Below are 21,028 nucleotides of genomic sequence, written 5' to 3' on the forward strand. Positions count from 1 at the left end.
ATCGCTTGGCCAAAAGAGGGCTTCCACATCAGGTTGCTTGTCCTCTTTGTGATCAACATATGGAAAATATCAGCCATAAAGTTTCCTGTGTTTTTGCCAGGGAAATCTAGACTCCTGTACTTCATAGACTCATTGCGGTTGTGAGGCCTCCCACTGCTACTATCTTCTTTAATTCCTGGTGGACCCGTGCAGCCAGATCATTGCCCAAAATGGAGAGAAGGTTTTAATTCCCTAGTGATCCTAATGGTTTGAGAGCTTTGGAAGTGTAACTAACCTCAGGATTGACAATTGATGATTAGTCCCTAAGGACTATATAATATATATATATATATATATATATATATATATATATATATATATATATATATATATATATAGGCAGTAGACCTGGGCCTTAACACCCCTCCTCGAACTCAATGTGGAAATGGAGGATCTGAAGCATTGAGTTTGATCAAGTGGAACCGATGTTGTGCTCTTGTTTGCGCCTTGGTGAAGAAATCTGTCAATTGAGATTCTGAGGGCACATATTGAAGATCAATAGTCTTCTGCTGACAATGAGACCGAGTAAATGATGCATCGACACCAATGTGTCTAGTAAGTTCATGCCTCACTGGATCATGAGAAATCTGTATAGCACTCAAGTTATAACATAACAGAGGTGTAGGAGTGTCACAACATACACCAAGATCAGCCAATAGCCAGCGGAGCCAAATAATTTCAGCAGTGGTAGTAGCAAGAGCACGAAGTTCGGCTTCAGCACTAGAACGAGATATGGCCGCGTGCTTCTTGGATTTCCAAGCAATAGGAGAGGATCCAAGAAGAATACAGTAACCTGTAGTAGAACAACGATCAACAGGATCACTTGCCCAAGTGGCATCAGAATACGCATGTAGCCGAAGTGGGCTACCAAAAGCATAGAGTAAACATCTGGATCGTGTCCCACGTAAATATCGAAGCACACGAAGCAAATGACCATAATGAACTGAAGTTGGTGTGGATACAAATTGGCTCAACATATGAACAGCATGAGCAATATCAGGCCTGGTGTCCCATCATATGAACATCATGAGCAACAGATAAACAAGACTACCCACAATATGACGATATCGAGTGGGGTCTGCTAGTGGTGTCCCATCCTTCGAACGAAGTTTTAAATGAATATCCATTGGTGTTGCAGCTGTGCGAGTATCAGTAATTCCAGAGCGATCAAGAAGATCTTGTATATACTTGGACTGAGACAGGTAAAAACCTTTTGGAGTCTGATGAACTTCAATGCCCAAGAAATAGCTAAGTGGACCCAAATCAGACATCTGAAATTCTTTACTAAGATGCTGCTTGACATGAGAAATATGTTCTGAGTTATCACCTGTAATGAGCATATCATCCACATATAATAGAAGTAAAGTGCGGCCTTTTGGAGAGACATGAACAAACAATGCAGGATCATGTTCACTAGAATAAAAACCAGCAACTGTGATGACAAAGATGAATCTCTCAAACCAAGCACGAGGAGCTTGTTTCAGCCCATACAATGTGCGACGGAGACGACAAACGTGCCCTGCTGGAGTATCAACCCCCGGAGGAGGATGCATATAAACTTCTTCATGTAGATCACCATTGAGAAAAGCATTCTTGACATCCATCTGGGAGATAGTCCAAGAAGATGAGGCTACAACTGCAATCAAGGTTCGAACAGTAGTCATATGCGCACCAGGTGCAAAAGTCTCATCATAATCAAGTCCTTGAGTCTGTTGGAAACCACGAGCCACAAGACGAGCTTTATACCTTTCAATGGAACCATCGGATTTTGTCTTAACTTTGAAGACCCATTTACATGTCATAGGAACAACATGTGAGGGTAAAGGAACAATATCCCATGTACCAGTGCGTTCAAGAGCAACCAATTCATCAATCATAGCTAGCTGCCACTCAAGAATCCCAGAAGCTTCCTGATAAGTAGTGGGTTCAACAATTGCCACAGCAGTTCGTGGGAAACCATACCGATCTGGAGGTTCAATAGTACCACGATCACGAAGACGATATCCCTGATTAAAAACATCATTAGACTCAGAGTTGTTAGTACAAGAATCAGGTACAAGATCAGTATCAGGACCAGCCATAGGGATAGAGCGGGAACGACGAATGTAGGTTTGGATGATAGGTGGTTTGGAAGAGTAAGAGATGGATGACATGGAGGTGGAAGGTGGTGTTATGGGAATGAGAACATCAGATGTGGATGTAGAAGATGATGGTTCAGATGCAGGAATGGAAGGAAGACACATGAAAGAAGTAGATTCTGTGGGATAATAGGTGGAGTGAGTAGACTGGTTCTGAAAGAAGGGGAGATTTTCATTGAAACTCACATCTCTAGAAATCCGAATACGACGAGTAGATGGATCATAACAACAATAGCCTTTGTGTTCAGGACTGTATCCAAGGAATACACACTCTATAGATTGAGCAGTCAATTTAGTCCGATCACGTGGTGGTAACAAGACATAGCATATACATCCAAACACACAAAGATGATCATATCGTGGAGAAGTCCCAAAAAGAACTTCACCCGGTGATTTACCAGAAAGTTTAGATGAAGGTTGTCTATTAATGAGATACAGGGCAGTGGAAACAGCTTCACTCCAAAAGTGTGAAGGCATAAAAGAAGATATCAAAAGAGTACGAGCACTGTCAATAATATGACGGTGTTTGCGTTCAGCAACACCATTTTGGGCATGAGCACCAGGACAAGAAAGTTGAGCTAGAGTACCCTCTATGGTCAATATCTGGCGAAAATTATCAGATAGGAATTCACCACCAGAATCTGAACGAAAAATTTTAATAGTAGCAGAAAACTGGATGTGAACCATGCGAGTGAAGGACTTGTAAATAGAAGGCAATTACGAGCGGCGTTTCATGAAGTAAATCCAAGTATAACGAGAATGATCATTAATAAAAATGACATAATATTTATGACCACCTTTAGAAACAAACGGAGTTGGACCCAAACATCAGAGTGAATTAGATCAAAAGGTTTAGCAGAATGAGAATTACTAGTAAAATATGGAAGTTGTATTTGTTTTCCAAGACTACAACCTTTACAATGAAAACTAGACTCAACATGAGTAGAGCCTAAACATCCTGACTTTATTAGAGTAGACAGACGGGATCCACATAAGTGACCCAGACGATGATGCCACTGGGCGAATGACGTCGTGGGGACCCGAAGCAGCGAGCACATGAGGTGTAGTGGTAGGGGATGAAAGAAGACGCAAAGTGTCCAAGATGTAGAGGTGAGGCGAAGATTTACGGCGACGGCTTGTCCCAATCACATCCCCTGTTTTGCGATCATGTACAAAACAAGATGAGTCATCAAATCCAACAAAACAATTGTGATCGGTAATTTGACCAACTAATAGTAGATCCATGGATAACTGAGGTACAAAAAATATATTTGGGACAGTAAAAGTTGAATCAGAAAGAGAACCCTTGTGGGTGACATGACATAATGTACCATCAGCAGTCTGAACAGAAGTACCCTCGGTGACAGGTGTAGTAGACGCCAGCCGTGACTGATCAGATGTCACATGAAAGGAAGCTCCAGAATCAAGAACCCAAGATGATGTCAAAGCACCAGCAGATGAAGTAGCAGCAACCGCAACTGAGCCTCTAGGAGATGGTCCTGTACCACGACCACGAGTAGCACGACGGACACGAAAATCAGCCAGCTTCTCTGGAAACTTAGCAAAGCAGTTCTCAGACCGATGAGTGGTCTTTTGCAGTGTTCACAAGGCTGAAAGGAGGTGTTCCTAGACCTCTGAGCAGCAGCCAACACACTGTGAGAACTCACACCAGTAATAGAGGACATAGACTTCAGACGAGTCTCTTCAGCAAGCAATTCGGACAATGCCTGAGCCATGGTGAGAGTATCCGAACTGTGAAGCAGCCTTGCACGAAGGGAATCAAATTCAGGTTGAACTCCCATAACAAATTTGTAGGTAAAGAACTTCTCAATGAACTTGTGGGCTGGACAAGGCACAGCTGTACAAGCGGGCACCATGGAGGTCAATGCACTCATAAGACGATCAAAGGCGGAATAATATTCATCAATGGAGATATCATGTTGCTCAATCACATGAGTCTGCTGCATAAGGGTATGTAGAAGAGCACCACTATCCTGAACAAATCCATCCTTCAGATGTGACCAGATAGCCTTAGCAATGGTAAATTTGGACAGACTCATAATCATAGTTGGTTTAGTGTTGTTGACCATTGCAGCCATTACCTTGCCATCATTGATCTGCCAAGTCTTGATTGCAGCAGCATTGCTTCTATCAGCTGCTAAAACTGGAGAATCTTCAGTCAAATGAAATAGTAACATGTGACCTCTTAATGCAGTTTGGACACAAAAAGCCCATTCTGGATAATTCTGTCCATCAAGCACAATATTGACAACAATAGCGTTGGCCGACATATTGAAGAGCAATAAAACACTGAAGATTAACAGATCTGAAAAAAGACTGGCTTGATGGTACCGAGAGTCCGAGACCGTGCGAAGTCACCGTACAGCAGCAGATCTGGCCGGGGCTGCAACAGCAGATCTGGCCAGGGTTGTAGAACCTGTGGTACGTGACGCACAGTGCGCAAAGAGGGCACGCAGACCGGGCAGGGGCAGACGACGCTGCAGACGGTGCACAGGCCTGTTGTGCGACGGATGGTGCGCAGGAGTCCGCGACGGATCCGCGCAGGAGCCTGCGGGGACGGCGCGCAGGAGACTGCTGCGACAGCAACGGCGCAGCTGACGATAACGGATGACGGGGCAAAGAACCGCACAGAGTGGCGGGGCGACGGCGCAGGGTGGATCCACGCAGGAGATGGATCCGCGATGGTGCAGGAGCCGGCGACCGGCGCAGATGGATGGCGCGGAGCGGCAGGGCGGAGATCCACGCAGGAGACGACGCAGGGTGGATCCGCGCAGGAGATGGATCCGCGACGGATCCGCGCCGCTGCCTACGGGGACGGCGGCACCGTAGAAGCCTGCGGGAACGGCGGCAGAGGGTGGCCGCGACGGCGCAGATGAATGGCGCAGAGTAGCGGGGCGGAGATCCACGCAGGAGATGGACGTCTGCGGCGGATCCGCGCCGCTACCTGCGGGCGGTAGAGGGTGGCTGCGACGGCAACTGAGGATGGGGGTGGCCGCGACGGCAGCTGAGGATGAGTGAGGCCGCGACGGCGGCAGAGGATGGGGGAGGCCACGACGGCGGCTGAGGATGGGGGAGGCCGCGACGGCGGCTAAAAAAATAGGGAAACCGTAATCGTAACCTGCTTTGTTACCATGTAACTAACCTCAGGATTGACAATTCATGATTAGTCCCTAAGGACTATATAATATATATAGGCAGTAGACCTAGGCCTAATGGGCCTTAACAAGAAGCATAGGAATGGCATTGTTTTTCAGGGTGTTAGTCCAGATGTCCAAAGTGTTGTGTCTGAAGTGATTACTGAAGGGCATTTGTGGTGCCTAGCTAGGGCTTCGGCCCTACAGGACCTGGCCCTTAACGCTGGACCACTTGGGGTCGATCCGGGGCCCAATAGTGTATAAGAGTGTATTGTAATTCCCCCTGAGGGTGGCTAATCCATCAGGGGGGGCTTTTTCTTTCTTAATGAAATGACGTGCAGTTCTCCTGCGTGGTTCGAAAAAAACTAGCACAGACATGATTGCCTTCTCGGCCTATGTGTTGTTAAAGAGAGAGAGCAAGGCTCCTGTATGGACATGTATGAACCCAACAAACTCTTCCTAATAAGCAATGTGTCCACTCTACGCTACCCTGCTCTGTTCTTCTCACCATCACCCTCTATCGTAGCTCACATCTAACAATTGGTATTTGTTGAGTGGTATTGAAACCTAACACTTGAATGGGCTTGGTACTCATATATATATATATATATATCATGTTACATGGGGTGGGCTTGTAGACCCATTATAGGTACATACAGGTACAATCTACCACCCATAGTCGAAAGTCTAGCCATGACAGACATTAAGGCTCGACCGAAACTCCGAAAACAAGGGAAGACCCTTAGTGAAAATATCAGCAAACTGCGAGCTCGTCGGGACGTGATGAACACGGACGTCCCCGACAGCAATGCACTCACGGATGAAGCGAAAGTCGATCTTGACATGCTCCATGCGTTGGTGTTGGACGAAGTTGACAAAGAGGTAGACGGCGTTGACGTTGTCACAGTAGACAAGTGTGCTCCTGATGAGAGTTGTGGAGCTCCTAGAGGAGCTGGTGTTGCCAGCTCGCCACAGCCACGCCATTAGCGATAGCCTGGTACTCCGTCGCAGCACTAGAGTGAGAGACCACGGGCTGACACTTGGAAGACCAAGAGTTGAGGTTGGCTCCAAGAAACACTGCATAATGGGAAGTGGACCGACGGATGTCTGGGCACCGGACCCAATTAGCATCGCTGTAGACGACCAGCTCAAATGTGGAGCGCCGAAGATGGAGCCCGTCGTGAACAGTACCATGGAAGTACCAGAAGGAGCCGCTTGACCGCGCTCAAGTGCGGCTTCCAGGATCATGCATGTAGAGACACACTTGTTGGGGACAACACATGCGATGTCGGGCCGTGGTGAGATACTAAAGAGCGCCAGCAAGACTATGGCAGGCAGTGGGGTCGATGACAAGGAAACGTCGCTAGAGACCTTGGCTTGTGTGTCCACCGATGTTTTGCAAGGCTTGCAATCCAGCATGCCAGTGTGCTCAAGGATATCCAGAGTATACTGACGTTGCTAAAGAAACAAGCCATCTGGGTGACGCTCAACAGTGATCCCTAGAAAATGAAGGGAGCCCAAATCCTTTATGGCAAACTCGTGCTACGAGAAAGACGTAGTGAGCACAATGTCATCAACATGCAGGAGGAGGTACATGGTATCACTGTCACGCTAGTAGATGAACACGGTGGTGTCCGACTTAGCCTCAGTAAAGCCCAGGGAGAGCAGATAGGTGCCAAACTGGCTATACCAAGCACGAAAGGCACGCTTCAAATCATAGAGGGGTTCGTTGAGCTTATAGACATGTCAGGGTGAGTAGAGTCAACAAAACAGGCAAGCTGGCAACAATAGACTATCTCAGTTAGAGTCTTATGGCGGAAGGCATTCTTGGCGTCCAGATGATGGACTGGTCAAGAACAAGAGAGGGTCAGTGTTAGAACAACTCAAATAGTAGCAGGCTTCACCACTAGGCTAAACGTCACATCATAGTCAACCCCAGGGCGTTGAGTGAAACCTCGAAGAACCCACCGAGCCTTGTACCGATCAAGAGAGCCATCAACCTTCTGCTTATGCGTCTAGACCCACTTGCTAGTCACCACATTACTGCCTAGGGGACAGGCACCAAAATCATAGGTGTGATTGGCAAAGAGAGTCTACTACTCTTCCACCATAGTGCAACGCCAGTGAGGATCGGCCATGGCACTATGCACAGAAGACGGCACAGGTGAGACCGGTGTGGAGGAGGTCGGAGTGAGGACAAGACGATCAATCGACCAAAGAACCCCAGTGGCCTCGCAAGTCACCATTGGGAGCATGTGGCAAGGGTCACGAAGAGGGGGGTGATACACCGTCGGCTCAGTCTGGGATCGAGGCAGTGCACCTATCTGTGCACGTCGCTGATAGACATGCACAGGGTTGGTGTAACGAGGAGTCCATGCCGGGGAGGGCACAGGTAGGGCTCCTAGTGGCACAGACAAGGTTGAAGAAGTCGGGGAAGAAAGAGACGTCAATATTGCTGCCAGCAATCTAACAGAGACCGATGGTGGGGCACACGGTCCAACTGGGAGGTAGGGCTGCTCGGAGGGAGCCTAGGGGCGTAGAAGCCACGAAAGGCACTGGTGCCATAGGCCCTATTTGTTTCCACCTTTCCTAGGCATGATTCTTGCGGTCGCTGATTCCTCACGTCGCCAAATTCTTGTCAATTCTCCGATTCTCAATTACTAGTTAAATTTTCGATTCTAGACAATGGTGCAATGGGGAGAAGCGAGTTTATCACAGGGTGTTTGGTGGAATTATATGATTCTCACCACCGTCGAATAAGCGGAAACAAACAAGGCCATAGGCAGGAGTGGTGTGGGTCTGACCAAAGAGTGCCACTAAGTCAGGATTACGAAGAAAATCCAACTTCGAAAAAGAGTCGGTGGTGGAATGGGAGGGAGTCGAGAAGGAGAAATCCGCCTCGGCGAAGATGATATGACAGGAGACCAAGAGACCATGAGTAGTGACCTTTGTGATCAAAATAGTAACCGAGGAAGATACAACGGGCGGAGTGAGGAACAAAGCTTATGGGGAGCAGTGGCAGAAAGGTTGGGGTAGCACGCATACCTAAAAATATGAAGATGGATCGTAGGAAGAAGTGGTGCCAAAGAGAGCAATGTAGAGTGTGGGGGCGCGAGTCGTCGTAGTTGGAAGATAATTAAGGAGGTAGGTGGCGGCGTGGAGGCTCTCAGCCTAGTAGCGAGCAGGAACAGATGTCTAAAATAGTAGCGAGCGCATAACGTTGTTAGTGGTGCCTTAATGATAAAAACTAAGTGGAAACCCAAGCGAAGAAGTGTAGAAGAGTCGCAAAAGTATCAGACTTCGAACGCAAGAGAAATGTCCGCGAATAATGAGAGCAATCATCAAGAATCACCCGATAATATTTATAACCCGAAACACTGGCAACAGGAGGTCCCTAAATCACATTGTGTATTTGTATGAAATCAAAATTGTGCACATCTTGAGAGATGCTAAAGAAAGTAAGTCACACATGATGACCTAGCTAACAGGTACGACATAAATGCTCAAGGGTGCCCCAGTACAAGAAATGATTGGACCATTACACAGCTCGGACAACACGGCAAGGTTGCAATGACCGAGCCAACGATGCTAAGTACTAGATGTAGTGGAAGTAGTTAGTGCTAGCGGCTACAGCAAGGACGAAGTTGATGATGTAGCAGAAGCGGGATGTGGAAAAATGGAAGCAGGTGGCCGTGGGGTGCAAAGGGCCCAGAGCTATCATAGCGGACGAGAAGGCTCGAGTAGCGAGATCCTTCATGGGCAAGTCAAAAGGATCAAACTCAATAGAACAAGAATTATCGGTGATATATCAACAAACAGATAATAGATTTTTGAATGATATGTGGGGCGACGAGAACATTGCGAAGATGAAAGCACCTGGAAAGAACCAGATCACCAACAGAGGTGACCGAGAGAATGTTCCTGTTGCTCACAATGATAGATGGAGTGACCTTGCCACATGGAGTTGCGGCCGATGGAGATGCCACATGGAGATGCGGTCGGTCCACAAGTTGTAGATAGATGGCCAAAGAGCGTCCCCGACCACCCCCACCACCATGGTCACCCTTCTGCTGATGGCGACAACCACCCCATCCTAGTGCGAAGGGATTGTAGTGCTCGTTGAAGCCGCAGAGAAGGTTGAGGGGCGTGCGATCAAAGACGGGCTCCCAGAGGCCATAGAGGCCACCATGCCCTTCATCTGGTGGCAGTACTCGGTGGCGGAGAGGTCCCCTTGACAAATGTTCGAAAGGCAACATCGAGGTGGAGAGCGCGAGCCTCACGGTTGCTGAGGAACCGCTCCTCAATGGCAACCTAGGCTTGACTAGCAGTACCACCACGCTCTCGAATGACATCCTGCAGTTCAACAGTGATGGTCCCGAGGATACACGAAAGGACCACATTATCCATCCGCTACCAAGAGGAAATAATGAGCCTATAGCAGCAGCAATTGTCTATCTAACATGCAGCTCTCATGCGTTTTCATGATAAAATAAACTAACAAATTCTAATTGTTTGTTCCAAAGCCACTGGATTTGTCTAGAACACTCACTGTGGCCCAATTATAGTAGAGGTCTGGATTTAAATTCATAGTTTTATCCTTCTCCTGCACATAAAATAAATATAAGATAAATAGTAGAAATGATGCACAGAAAAATGACAGAAATCTACAAATAAGAGATTATATGCCACACGTGTTGATAAGTTTAACCAGAGACAACCAAAAAGTATGAAATGCCAACTTACAGCATTTTGATATGCTTTCACTGAATGATGAAGCTTAGTGTGATCCCAGGCTCCTCCCACAAAGAAGCTAGTGAGATAAGCATTGCCCATATTATCTGAAGTTAAAAGGGCATAGTAACAGCCTTTGTTAAAGAATATTTTCTTAAGTCGCTCATTAAATCACACTCCCAGTTGTACTGCTGTGAGCCAAATGAATTTTGGCGAAGTTAATAAATGTGAGAAAATATTGCATGTTTGAACTCAAATGGTTGCCTTTGCATGTGCATGGATCCCAATAGGGCATTGGTTTTGGATATGCGTCCATACAACTTGAAAATAGGCCAAAACAAGTAGGAATCCCGTCAAGCAAGAAAATGAACCAATCAACAAGTATTAATCCCATCATGCAAGATTCAAGGTAGATAATACAGCCAAACCATACAATTAATGCATCTATTTTCCAGTGTAATGTTAAAAAGTATGTGGTACAAGAATACTACAGACTGCAAACATAGTTATGGATTTCTATATAAGTATGAACTATGTACAGAACAAAACTTCTACTGCTGCATTTAAGTAAAAGAACTCTTACACCAAGAATTGCCATCTCTAATATCCAGCATAATAGCTTCTTTTGCATGCTTAATGCTCTCTTCTACTAAAAGCGCCTGGTCTACACTACCTGAAAAAGGAGAACACAAAATAGGAAACAACTAACTCAGAAATCTTCAACAACAACAACAGTCTTTTAGTCCCAAGCATGTTGGGGCAGACTAGAATTTGAACCCAACAGATAGATAATTTCCATTCGCACCTATTTATGCCTTCTCTTGCTTCTCTCTGCATTACTATCGTTTCTTAGGATCCTACTAGGCACTGGTGCCTCTAGATGTCTTTGCTGGACATATGCAAACAATCAGTTTAGATAATATTTTATTCAATTGATGGTACTCCTAGCCTATCATGTATATCATTGTTTCGTACTTGATCCCTTCTTTTATGGATAAAAATCCAACGCAACATCCATATTTCCGCAAAACTTATCCGTGGAACAGCGAAAGGGGGAGTCGAACCCAGGACCTAAGGAGTACTAATCAGACCACCTAACCAATTCAGCTAGAGGCAAGGGTTCGGGGGTTTTCTCGATCTGTGTGAGAAGATCTTATTTTTAATACAATACTCGGGGGGTTGTCTTACCCCTTGCAGGTCGAGTTTTTTTATCCGTGGAACATGACATATTTTTCTAGGCCAACATTTTCACCATTCATCATAGCATGTCTAATTGTCGTCTTACCAAACTTGTCTTTTACCTTCTATGGTACTTGGCCTCTTGTCATGTAGAACACCTTTGATTGACGCCATTCCTCCATGCTTTAATTCTATGGCTAACATCTTCATCAATATCTCTATCTCTCAGTAGCATTGATCCTCAATGTTGAAAAGTATCCTTTATGGTTACTACTTGACCTTCCAAAACTAACATCTCCTTCCTCATATGTAGTGTTGAAATCATGTCTCATGTATTCAGTTTTAATTCTACATAGTCACAAAAGGGTTTCTAGCTAAATTGGTTAGGTGGTCTGAGTAGCACTCCTCGTGTCTTGGGTTCGACTCCCCGTGGGAGCGAATTTTCAGGCTGTGGTTAAAATAATCCCCTTGTCTATCCCACGCCAAAACATAGGTCTAAGGCCTGGCCCCAGTCGCGGTCATTCTCACATGGGCTACGGTGTCGCTGTGTATGGGCAGGGAAGGGGTTCGGGGATTTTCTCAACCTATGCAAGAAGGTCTTCTTAATGCAACGCATGGGGACTGTCTTACCCCGTAGGTCGAGTTTTTTTAATTCTACATAGTCCTAAAACCTTTAGACCCTAGAGCCTCCTACAACAACTCTGGTTTTCTAGTTACCCATGTCTGTCTTTCATCAATTAGCACTACACTGTGAACAAAAAAGCATACACTAAGGGAAATCCTTTATGTCCCCTGTGACTATGTCCCCTGTGACCACATCCATCACCAAGGCAAAAAGGTAAGGGTTCAAAGCTGACCTTGATGTAAGTGCAAAATGGTGTGTTTCTAATAAAACCTTAGGTGCAGAATTAACATTAGACATTGGAGAGCTATTATTGATACAGCAGCTCAGCGCTAAAGTATAAATGGGAACTTCTTTCTGCAGCAGTGCCCTCCAAATCGCTGATGGACATATTGGGCAACAGGGAGACAAAATATAAACTGAAACTCATGTGCTACATAAAGATTTTCAATATTGTTCAGGTTAAAACTCTGTCCAAAAGTAAGTCAAACTCAATTCAACCAGAAAAATAAGCTATGGCACTTAGGAAGACATTTTTTATAACTTTGCCAAATCTCCATCAATTCAATTTGGCAGATTTTTATTATGGCAATTGAAGTGCTGAAGCATGTCTGCATTTGCATACTATTATCAAGCTCATTCAACCCCAAGCTCAAAGCATATTGAAGCTTGGCCTGGTCATTAACGCAAGCATACAATTGAAGCTGAGTTAGTGCACAAAAAGTATGCGACCTACACATTTGCATAGGTCACTTAAACGATGTCTCATCTGTTAAGGCCCATTAGGCCTAGGCATATTGCCTATATATATCATATAGTCCTTAGGTACTAATTATCTGTTGTTAATCCCAAGGTTAGTAACATGGTAACAGAGGAGGTTACGATTATGGTTTCTCAAACTTTCTAGCCACCATCGCGGCCTTTCCTGCCGTCGCGACCCTCCCCCGGCCGCCGTCATGGCCTTCCCTCCGGGCCGCCCTCGCGGCCCTCCCCGTTCACTGTCGGTCGCGTCGCGGCCATCTTGGGCTGCCATTTGCGCCGTCCACCGCCGGTCGCGTCACGGCCCTTCTCCGCCGTCGTCCGCTGCCGTTGCGGACCCCCTGCGCCTTCCTCGCCCGAGCCATCCGCTTCGTCCGCCGTCGACCCTTCTCCGCCGCCGTCCGTGGCCACCTCTAGCCGCCTAGATCCGCTACCTTCACCAGGGAGCCTGCCTGATGGAATAAGTCTTGAGCATCTAGAAGACAACAGTCGCTTTTGACTGTCCTCTGTAGTCCTTTAGCATCTAGAGAACAACTTGACTGTCCTCTGTAGTCTCTTTAGCATCTAGAGGACAGCAGTCGCTTTTTGAATGTCCTCTGTAGTCGCTTTAGCATCTAGAGGACAACAGTCGCTTTTGACTGTCCTCTGTAGTCTCTTTAGCATCTAGAGGACAATCCTGTTGTGTAGTGTGTGTGAGAAGGTGTGGTAGTGCAGCCTCTAGGGCTATAAATATGGGTCTCCAACCCTTAGATGGGTATGGCATTGTGTAGTGTTTAAGGAAATAAACAGAAAATTGCCCCAACTCATAGTGTCATCCTCTTGATGAGAGTTAGAGTCCCTCTACTTACAATTGGTATCAAAGCCAAACTATCCTGCAGCCTAAACATCTCGTGCTCATCTCCTTCCCGCGCCTCTCCCCACACTTAGTCGGCAGCAAGAGCTCCAACTGTTCCTTCCTCCCCTGCTCAGACGAGCAGCCTTTCGTCTGAGACAGCCTCTTCCACACGCAGCGACCCCTCACTAGCCCACCATGTCCCTACGCTCGGCCACTTCGAGTGTGCGGCGCCAGCAGGAGGCCGAGGTCGCCGCGGCACAAGAACGCGAGCGAGCAGCAGCAGCGGCTGCAGCGACAACGGCGAGGGCAGCACGGTTGGCGCCGGCGGAACTGGCAGCGGCGAGAGCGGAAGTAGAAGCAGCGGAGGCGGCGGATGCTGCACGTGCGGCGGCAACAGAGCTCGAGGTTCTGCGCGGCAGTAGAGCTGGCAGCTCTGCTTCTGTCGACGACAACACCGACGAAGAGCTCAGGCTGGCGAGGGAAGCAGCGCGAGAGCAGGTGGCACAGTGGGCAGCCGCGCATCCCCATGGGGGCGCGCGTGGCGGCAGCCCGGATAGGCGCCGACGCGCTGACGGCGCTCCAGGCGGGGGCGCACGCGCCGGCAGTCCAGACGGGCATAGACGCGCCGGCGGTGCTCCCGGCGGCGGCGACCGAGTCGACGGAGATTGCGGCCTCTACAGGCGGCGCGGTTCTCCCTCCCCGGATCGGTACCATGGTCGCCGCATGGCCCAGGCCATTGTCAGGGACATCGGTCCCGGCGGTGGGTGGCCTACCCTCACCAAGACCAACTACGTCGAGTGGGCCGCGGTGATGAGGGTACGGCTCCAGGTTCGCCACATGTGGGAAGCAGTTCGTTACGACGACGTCGACTACCACGAGGATCGGCGGGCGCTGGATGCCCTCATTGCTGCAGTCCCGCCCGAGATGCAGTTTTCGCTTTCCCAGAAGCGGACTGCCAAGGAGGCCTGGGACGCCATCGCTGCGACCCGCATCGGCAGCGATCGTGCTCGCAAGACCACATTGCAGGCAATTCGCAAGGAGTGGGAGAACCTGGCCTTCAAGCCAGGTGAGGATGTTGATGACTTTGCTCTCCGCCTCAACACTGTTGCAGAAGATGGTGCAGTTCGGCGACGACACCTACGATGAGGAGAGAGCTGTTGAGAAGCTCTTCCGTTGCATCCCCGAGAAGTACAGGCAGATTGCTCGCTCGATCGAGTCTATGCTAGACCTCTCCACGATGACGATCGAAGAGGCGATTGGTCGCCTCAAGGTGGTCGACGGCGACGAACCACAGGCTCTCTCTGGGCCTATCACTATCGGCGGGAAGCTACATCTCACTCGGGAGCAGTGGGAGGCCTGCCAGGGTGACAAGAAGAAGGGGGAGTCCTCCTCGACACGAGGCCGCAAACGCGGCAAGCCGCGCAAGGCGCGTGGAGGCGCCCAGGCCGGGGCGCGAGGACATGCTGAGGGTAGGGCTGACAATGGGCTATAAATTTTGCACTATAAGATTTAAAGATCGAAGCGGATTAGGATCGGGCTCTATTTTTAGTCATTTTTGAACTATAATTTATTTAGGGCCTTGACATTTTGTGAAGAACTATTTGGATCACAATCCATTACCACCCCTAGCTGAGGGTGGTGCACGTGGAGGTGCCCAAGGCGGCGCCGTCGGCAACAAGAAGCCGGCACGAGACGACGGCTGCCACAACTGCGGCAAGCTTGGCCACTGGGCCAGGGATTGTCGGCAGCCACGACGTGGCCAGGCCAACGTCGCACAGGCGGAGGCGGAGGAGGAAGCCCTGCTCCTGGCACATGCAAGCATCGAGCCATCTCCAGCGGCACTCCACCTTGATGAGTCGAAAGCACGCGCTTTCCTCGGCGACGGCTCCAACAAGGACATGATCGAAGGGTGGTGCCTCGACACCGGCGCCACTCATCACATGACCGGCCGACGGGAGTTCTTCACCGAGCTTGACTCTAGCGCCCGAGGCTCCGTCAAGTTTGGTGACGCCTCCGGCGTAGAGATCAAGGGCACCGGCTCAGTCGTCTTCACCGTCGCGTCTGGTGAGCACAGGCTGCTCACCGGAGTCTACTACATCCCCGCGTTGAGGAACTCTATCATCAGCTTGGGACAGCTGGATGAGAACGGTTCGTGCGTGGAGGTCGAGCACGGAGTCATGAGGATCTGGGATCCCTCTCGTCGCCTTCTTGCCAAGGTACACCGGAGTCCAAATCGGCTATACATCCTCAATGTGAAGGTGGCACAACCTTGCTGCCTTGCTGCTCGTCGAGACGATGGGGCATGGCAGTGGCACGAGCGCTTCGGGCACCTTAACTTCGAGGCCCTGAAGCGGCTTAGTGCCAAGGAGATGGTACGAGGCCTGCCGTGCCTTGACCATGTGGAGCAATTCTACGATGTCTGCGTGTTGATAAAGCAGAGACGGCTCCCCTTTCCCCAGCAGTCGAGCTTCCGAGCCAAGGAGAGGCTCGAGCTCGTGCATGGGGACTTGTGTGGCCCGGTGACACCAGCCACACCAGGAGGACGATGCTACTTCTTGCTGCTCGTCGACGATCTCTCCCGCTACATGTGGGTGATGATCCTTGGCAGCAAGGGAGAGGCTGCGAACGCCATCAGGCGTGTGCAGGTCGCTGCGGAGGTGGAGTGCGGCCGCAAGCTGCGCGTGCTGCGCACCGACAACGGCGGCGAATTCATGGCGGCTGAGTTCGCGTCGTACTGCGCGGATGAGGGCGTTCAGCGCCACTACTCTGCGCCATACAGCCCGCAGCAGAACGGCGTCGTCGAGCGGCGCAACCAGACGGTTGTGGGGATGGCTCGGGCTCTCCTCAAGCAGAGAGGAATGCCAGCTGTCTTCTGGGGAGAGGCGGTGGTGACAGCGGTTTACATCCTCAACCGCTCGCCCACCAAGGCTCTCAACGGGATGACACCGTACGAGGCTTGGCATGGGCGCAAGCCGGCGGTCTCTCACCTACGGGTCTTCGGCTGCCTCGCATTCACCAAGGAGCTTGGCCACATCAGCAAGCTCGACGATAGGAGCACCCCAGGGGTGTTCATTGGCTACGCGGAGGGCTCGAAGGCCTACCGCATCCTTAACCCAAGAACACAGCGTGTGCGCACAGCGCGCGACGTAGTGTTCGATGAAGGGCGAGGATGGGCGTGGGACAAGGCGGTGGACGACGGCACGACTCCGACGTACGACTTCACCATCGAGTACGTCCACTTTGAGGGAGCTGGGGGAGTAGGCAACTCTTCTCCGAGCAGGTCTACCCCAGCCCCCAAGTCTCCACCGACTCTAGCGCCAAACTCTCCAGCTCCTGCTACAACGAGCTCTTCACCACCACGCACTCCAGCCACGACTCTGGCTACAGCGAGCTCTTCGCCACCACGCACTCCAGCACCGACGGTACCCTCTCCGGGAACGTCCTCTCCGACACCAGCTCGTGTTGAGCACGACCCAGTGGAGCTCGTGACCCCTCTGTCCCGCGACGAGGAGCGCGTCGACGCGTGCTACGACGGTGAGCCGTTGCGGTATCGAAGGGTGGAGGGCCTTCTCATCGACCCGTCGGTGTCAGGCCCTGCGTCTCGCATTCTGGCAGGAGAGTTGCATCTTGCATGCGACGATGGTGAGCCTCGGTCTTTCGCGGAGGCCGAGAAACATGCGGCTTGGCGTGCCGCGATGCAGTCGGAGATGGACGCGGTTGAGACGAACCGCACTTGGGAGCTCGCTGATCTCCCTCATGGTCATCGCGCGATCACCCTTAAGTGGGTGTTCAAACTGAAGAGGGATGAAGCAGGCGCCATCGTCAAGCATAAGGCTCGCTTGGTGGCACGCGGTTTCTTGCAGCAGGAGGGGATCGACTTCGACGATGCCTTCGCCCCTGTAGCACGGATGGAATCCGTGCGACTCCTCCTCGCGCTGGCAGCCCTGGAGGGCTGGCATGTTCATCACATGGATGTCAAGTCGGCATTTCTTAACGGCGACTTAAAGGAGGTCTATGTACACCAGCCGCCAGGTTTTGCGATCCCTGGCAAGGAGGGCAAGGTGTTGCGCCTGCGCAAGGCTCTCTACGGCTTGCGACAGGCACCAAGAGCATGGAATGCCAAGCTGGATTCCACGCTCAAGAGGATGGGCTTCATGCCAAGCCCGCACGAGGCGGCCATCTATCGGCGGGGCAATGGAGATAATGCCCTGTTGGTGGGTGTCTACGTCGACGACTTGGTGATCACCGGCGCCAAGGATGCAGAGGTGGCAGCGTTCAAGGAAGAGATGAAGGCCACCTTCCAAATGAGTAACCTGGGGCATCTCTCCTACCTGGGGATTGAGGTGCACCAGGGAGACTCCGGGATCACACTTCGCCAGACCGCCTACGCCAAGCGCATTGTTGAGCTGGCTGGGCTCACCGACTGCAACCCAACTCTCACTCCGATGGAGGAGAGCCTGAAGCTGAGTCGCGACAGCACGACGGAGGAGGTGGATGCTACACAGTACCGGCGTCTTGTGGGGAGCCTTCGCTACCTCGTCCACACACGGCAGACTTGGCATACTCCGTCGGCTACGTTAGTCGGTTCTTGCAGCGACCGACGACGGAGCATGAGCAGGCTGTGAAGAGGATCATCCGCTATGTTGCGGGGACTCTCGACCACGGTCTCTACTACCCGAGGTGCCCTGGGGAGGCACACCTTGTCGGGTACAGCGACAGCGACCATGCCGGTGACATCGACACTAGCAAGAGCACAAGCGGGATCCTCTTCTTCCTCGGCAAGTGCCTCATTAGCTGGCAGTCGATCAAGCAGCAGGTGGTGGCCATGTCCAGCTGCGAGGCCGAGTATATAGCGGCGTCCACTGCTTCGACTCAGGCGCTCTGGCTAGCTCGACTGCTCGGTGATCTCCTCGGGAGAGACACTGGAGCGGTGGAACTCAGGGTGGACAGCCAGTCCGCTCTGGCATTGGCCAAGAACCCCGTGTTCCATGAACGGAGCAAGCACATCCGGCTGAGATACCACTTCATCCGAGACTGCTTGGCAGAAGGGAGCATCAAGGCGCGTTACATCAACAACAAGGATCAGCTTGCAGACCTGCTCACCAAGCCCCTTGGGAAGATCAAGTTTGTTGAGCTTTGCTCCAGGTCCGGGATGGCCCAACTTTCTCACAAGACGACGCCCAAGACTTAGGGGGAGAATGATGGAATAAGTCTTTAGCATCTAGAGGACAACAGTCGCTTTTGATTGTCCTCTGTAGTCCTTTAGCATCTAGAGGACAGCTTGACTGTCCTCTGTAGTCTCTTTAGCATCTAGAGGACAGCAGTCGCTTTTTGACTGTCCTCTGTAGTCGCTTTAGCATATAGAGGACAACAGTCACTTTTGACTGTCCTCTGTAGTCTCTTTAGCATCTAGAGGACAATCCTGTTGTGTAGTGTGTGTGAGAAGGTGTGGTAGTGCAGCCTCTAGGGCTATAAATATGGGTCTCCAACCCTTAGATGGGTATGGCATTGTGTAGTGTTTGAGGAAATAAACAGAAAATTGCCCCAACTCATAGTGTCATCCTCTTGATGAGAGTTAGAGTCCCTCTACTTACACTGTCGACGTCGTCCCCTACGCCCAGATCCCCTGCACCACCTCTACCATGGAGCCTGTCGTCCCCTGCGCCCAGATCCCCTGCACCAACGTGGTCACCTCCGACCGCCCAGATCTGTTTCGCCGACGCGGCCACCTCCGTACGCCCAGATCCCCTGCACCATCTCCACCAGAGAGGGTCGGCCATCACCGTCCGTCAGCATCCTCGCACAGCCCAGAATACGCCTGCCACTTGTGCCGATCTGCTGGGAGTTCACACAGTTTTGTTCAGGATACACGTTTCATCTGCGGCACATGCCAGGAAATTTGTGGTCTGTTTGGTTGGGCTGTGGCTCTGAAAAAAGTTGTTGTGAGTTATGAGCTGTGAAAAAAGCTGCTGTAGGTTGTAAGCTGTTAAAAAGCTAAAAACCGTTTGGTGGAAACCACTAAAAGTCGTTAAAAATTCTTCGATATATGTTTTTATAGTTCTATTCGAAAAACCACTAAAAGCAGGTCCAGAGGTGCTTTTAGATTTGCACTACGAGAAAGTCGGCTTTTAGAAAAAGCTGCTTCCTGGATCCAGCCCTTTGGTTGGCTTTTGGCTTTTAGGGGGCAAAAGCCAAAGCCAAAAGTCAAACCAAACACACCCTTGGTACCATCAAGTCAGTCTTTCTCAGATCTGTTATTCTTCAGTATTCTCTTGCTCTTCAATATGTCGGCCAACGCTATTGTTGTCAATATTGTGCTTGATGGGCAGAATTACCCAGAATGGGCTTTTTGTGTTCAGACCGCATTAAGAGGTCACGGTTTACTGTTTCATTTGACTAAAGATTCACCAGTCTTAGCAGCCGATAGAAGCAATGTTGCTGCAATCAAGACTTGGTAGATCAATGGTGGCAAAGTAATGGCTGCAATGGTCAATAGCATTAAACCAACTATGATTATGAGTCTGTCCAAATTCACCACCGCTAAGGCTATCTGGTCACATCTGAAGGACCGGTTTGTTCAGGACAGCGGTGCTCTTTTACATACCCTTATGCAATAGACTCATGTCATTGAGCAACATGACATGTCCATTGATGAATACTATTTAGCCTTTGATCGTCTTATGAGTGCATTGACCTCCATGGTGCCTGCTTGTACAGTTGTGCCTTGCCCAGCTCACAAGTTCATTGAGAAGTTTTTTACCTACAGATTTGTTATATGAGTTCGATCTGAATTTGATTCTCTTCGTGCAAGGCCGCTTCACAGTTCTGATACTCTCATCATGGCTCAGGCGTTGTCTGAATTACTTGCTGAAGAGACTCGTCTTAAGTTTATGTCTTCTATTACTGATGTGAGTTCTCACAATGTGTTGGCTGCTGCTCAGAAGTCCAGAAACACCTTGTTTCAGTCTTGTGAACATTGCAAAACGACCACTCATCGGTCTGAGAACTACTTTGCTAAATTTCCAGAGAAGCTGGCCGATTTTCGTGTCCGTCGTGCTACTCGTGGTCGTGGTACAGGACCATCTCCTAGAGGCTCAGTTGCGGTTGCTGCTACTTCATCTGCTGGTGATTCGTCATCATCTTGGGTTCTTGATTCTGGAGCTTCATTTCATGTGACATCTGATCAGTCACGGCTGGCGTCTACTACACCTGTCACCGAGGGTACTTATGTTCAGACTGCTGATGGTACATATCATGTCACCCACAAGGGTTCTCTTTCTAATCCAAATTTTTACTGTCCCAAATATATTTTTTGTACCTGAGTTATCCATGGATCTACTATCAGTTGGTCAAATTACCGATCACAATTGTTTTTTGGATATGATGACTCATCTTGTTTTGTACAGGATCGCAAAACAGGGGATGTGATTGGGACTGACCGTCGCCGTAAATCTTCGCCTCGCCACTACATCTTGGACACTTCGCGTCTTCCTTCAAACCATACCACTACACCTCATGTGCTTGCTGCTTCGGGCCCCACGACGTCGTTCGCCCGTGGTATCATCGTCTT

At 49.9% G+C, this 21,028-nt stretch overlaps 1 protein-coding gene across 17 annotated transcripts in view; it reads right to left on the minus strand.

The window, feature by feature from the left end:
- The window catches only part of LOC100194074 (uncharacterized), a 59,555-nt gene that overhangs the window by 25,621 nt on the left and 12,906 nt on the right, over positions 1 to 21,028 (minus strand). For all 17 annotated transcript variants that reach the window (XR_004851740.1, XR_556690.3, XR_004851738.1 and 14 more), the window contains exons 5-7: positions 10,647 to 10,736; positions 10,076 to 10,170; positions 9,882 to 9,935 (exon numbers count right to left, since the gene is read on the minus strand). Coding sequence is in view for 13 of the 17 variants with exons in the window: in XM_008656201.4 (XP_008654423.1) it covers positions 9,882 to 9,935; positions 10,076 to 10,170; positions 10,647 to 10,736 (239 nt within the window). In the remaining 4 variants the exon portion in view is untranslated. The remainder of the gene's footprint in view (positions 1 to 9,881; positions 9,936 to 10,075; positions 10,171 to 10,646; positions 10,737 to 21,028) is intronic.

This window comes from Zea mays, chromosome 8 (genome assembly GCF_902167145.1).
Source record: "Zea mays cultivar B73 chromosome 8, Zm-B73-REFERENCE-NAM-5.0, whole genome shotgun sequence".
In the NCBI taxonomy this organism is placed as follows: domain Eukaryota; kingdom Viridiplantae; phylum Streptophyta; class Magnoliopsida; order Poales; family Poaceae; genus Zea; species Zea mays.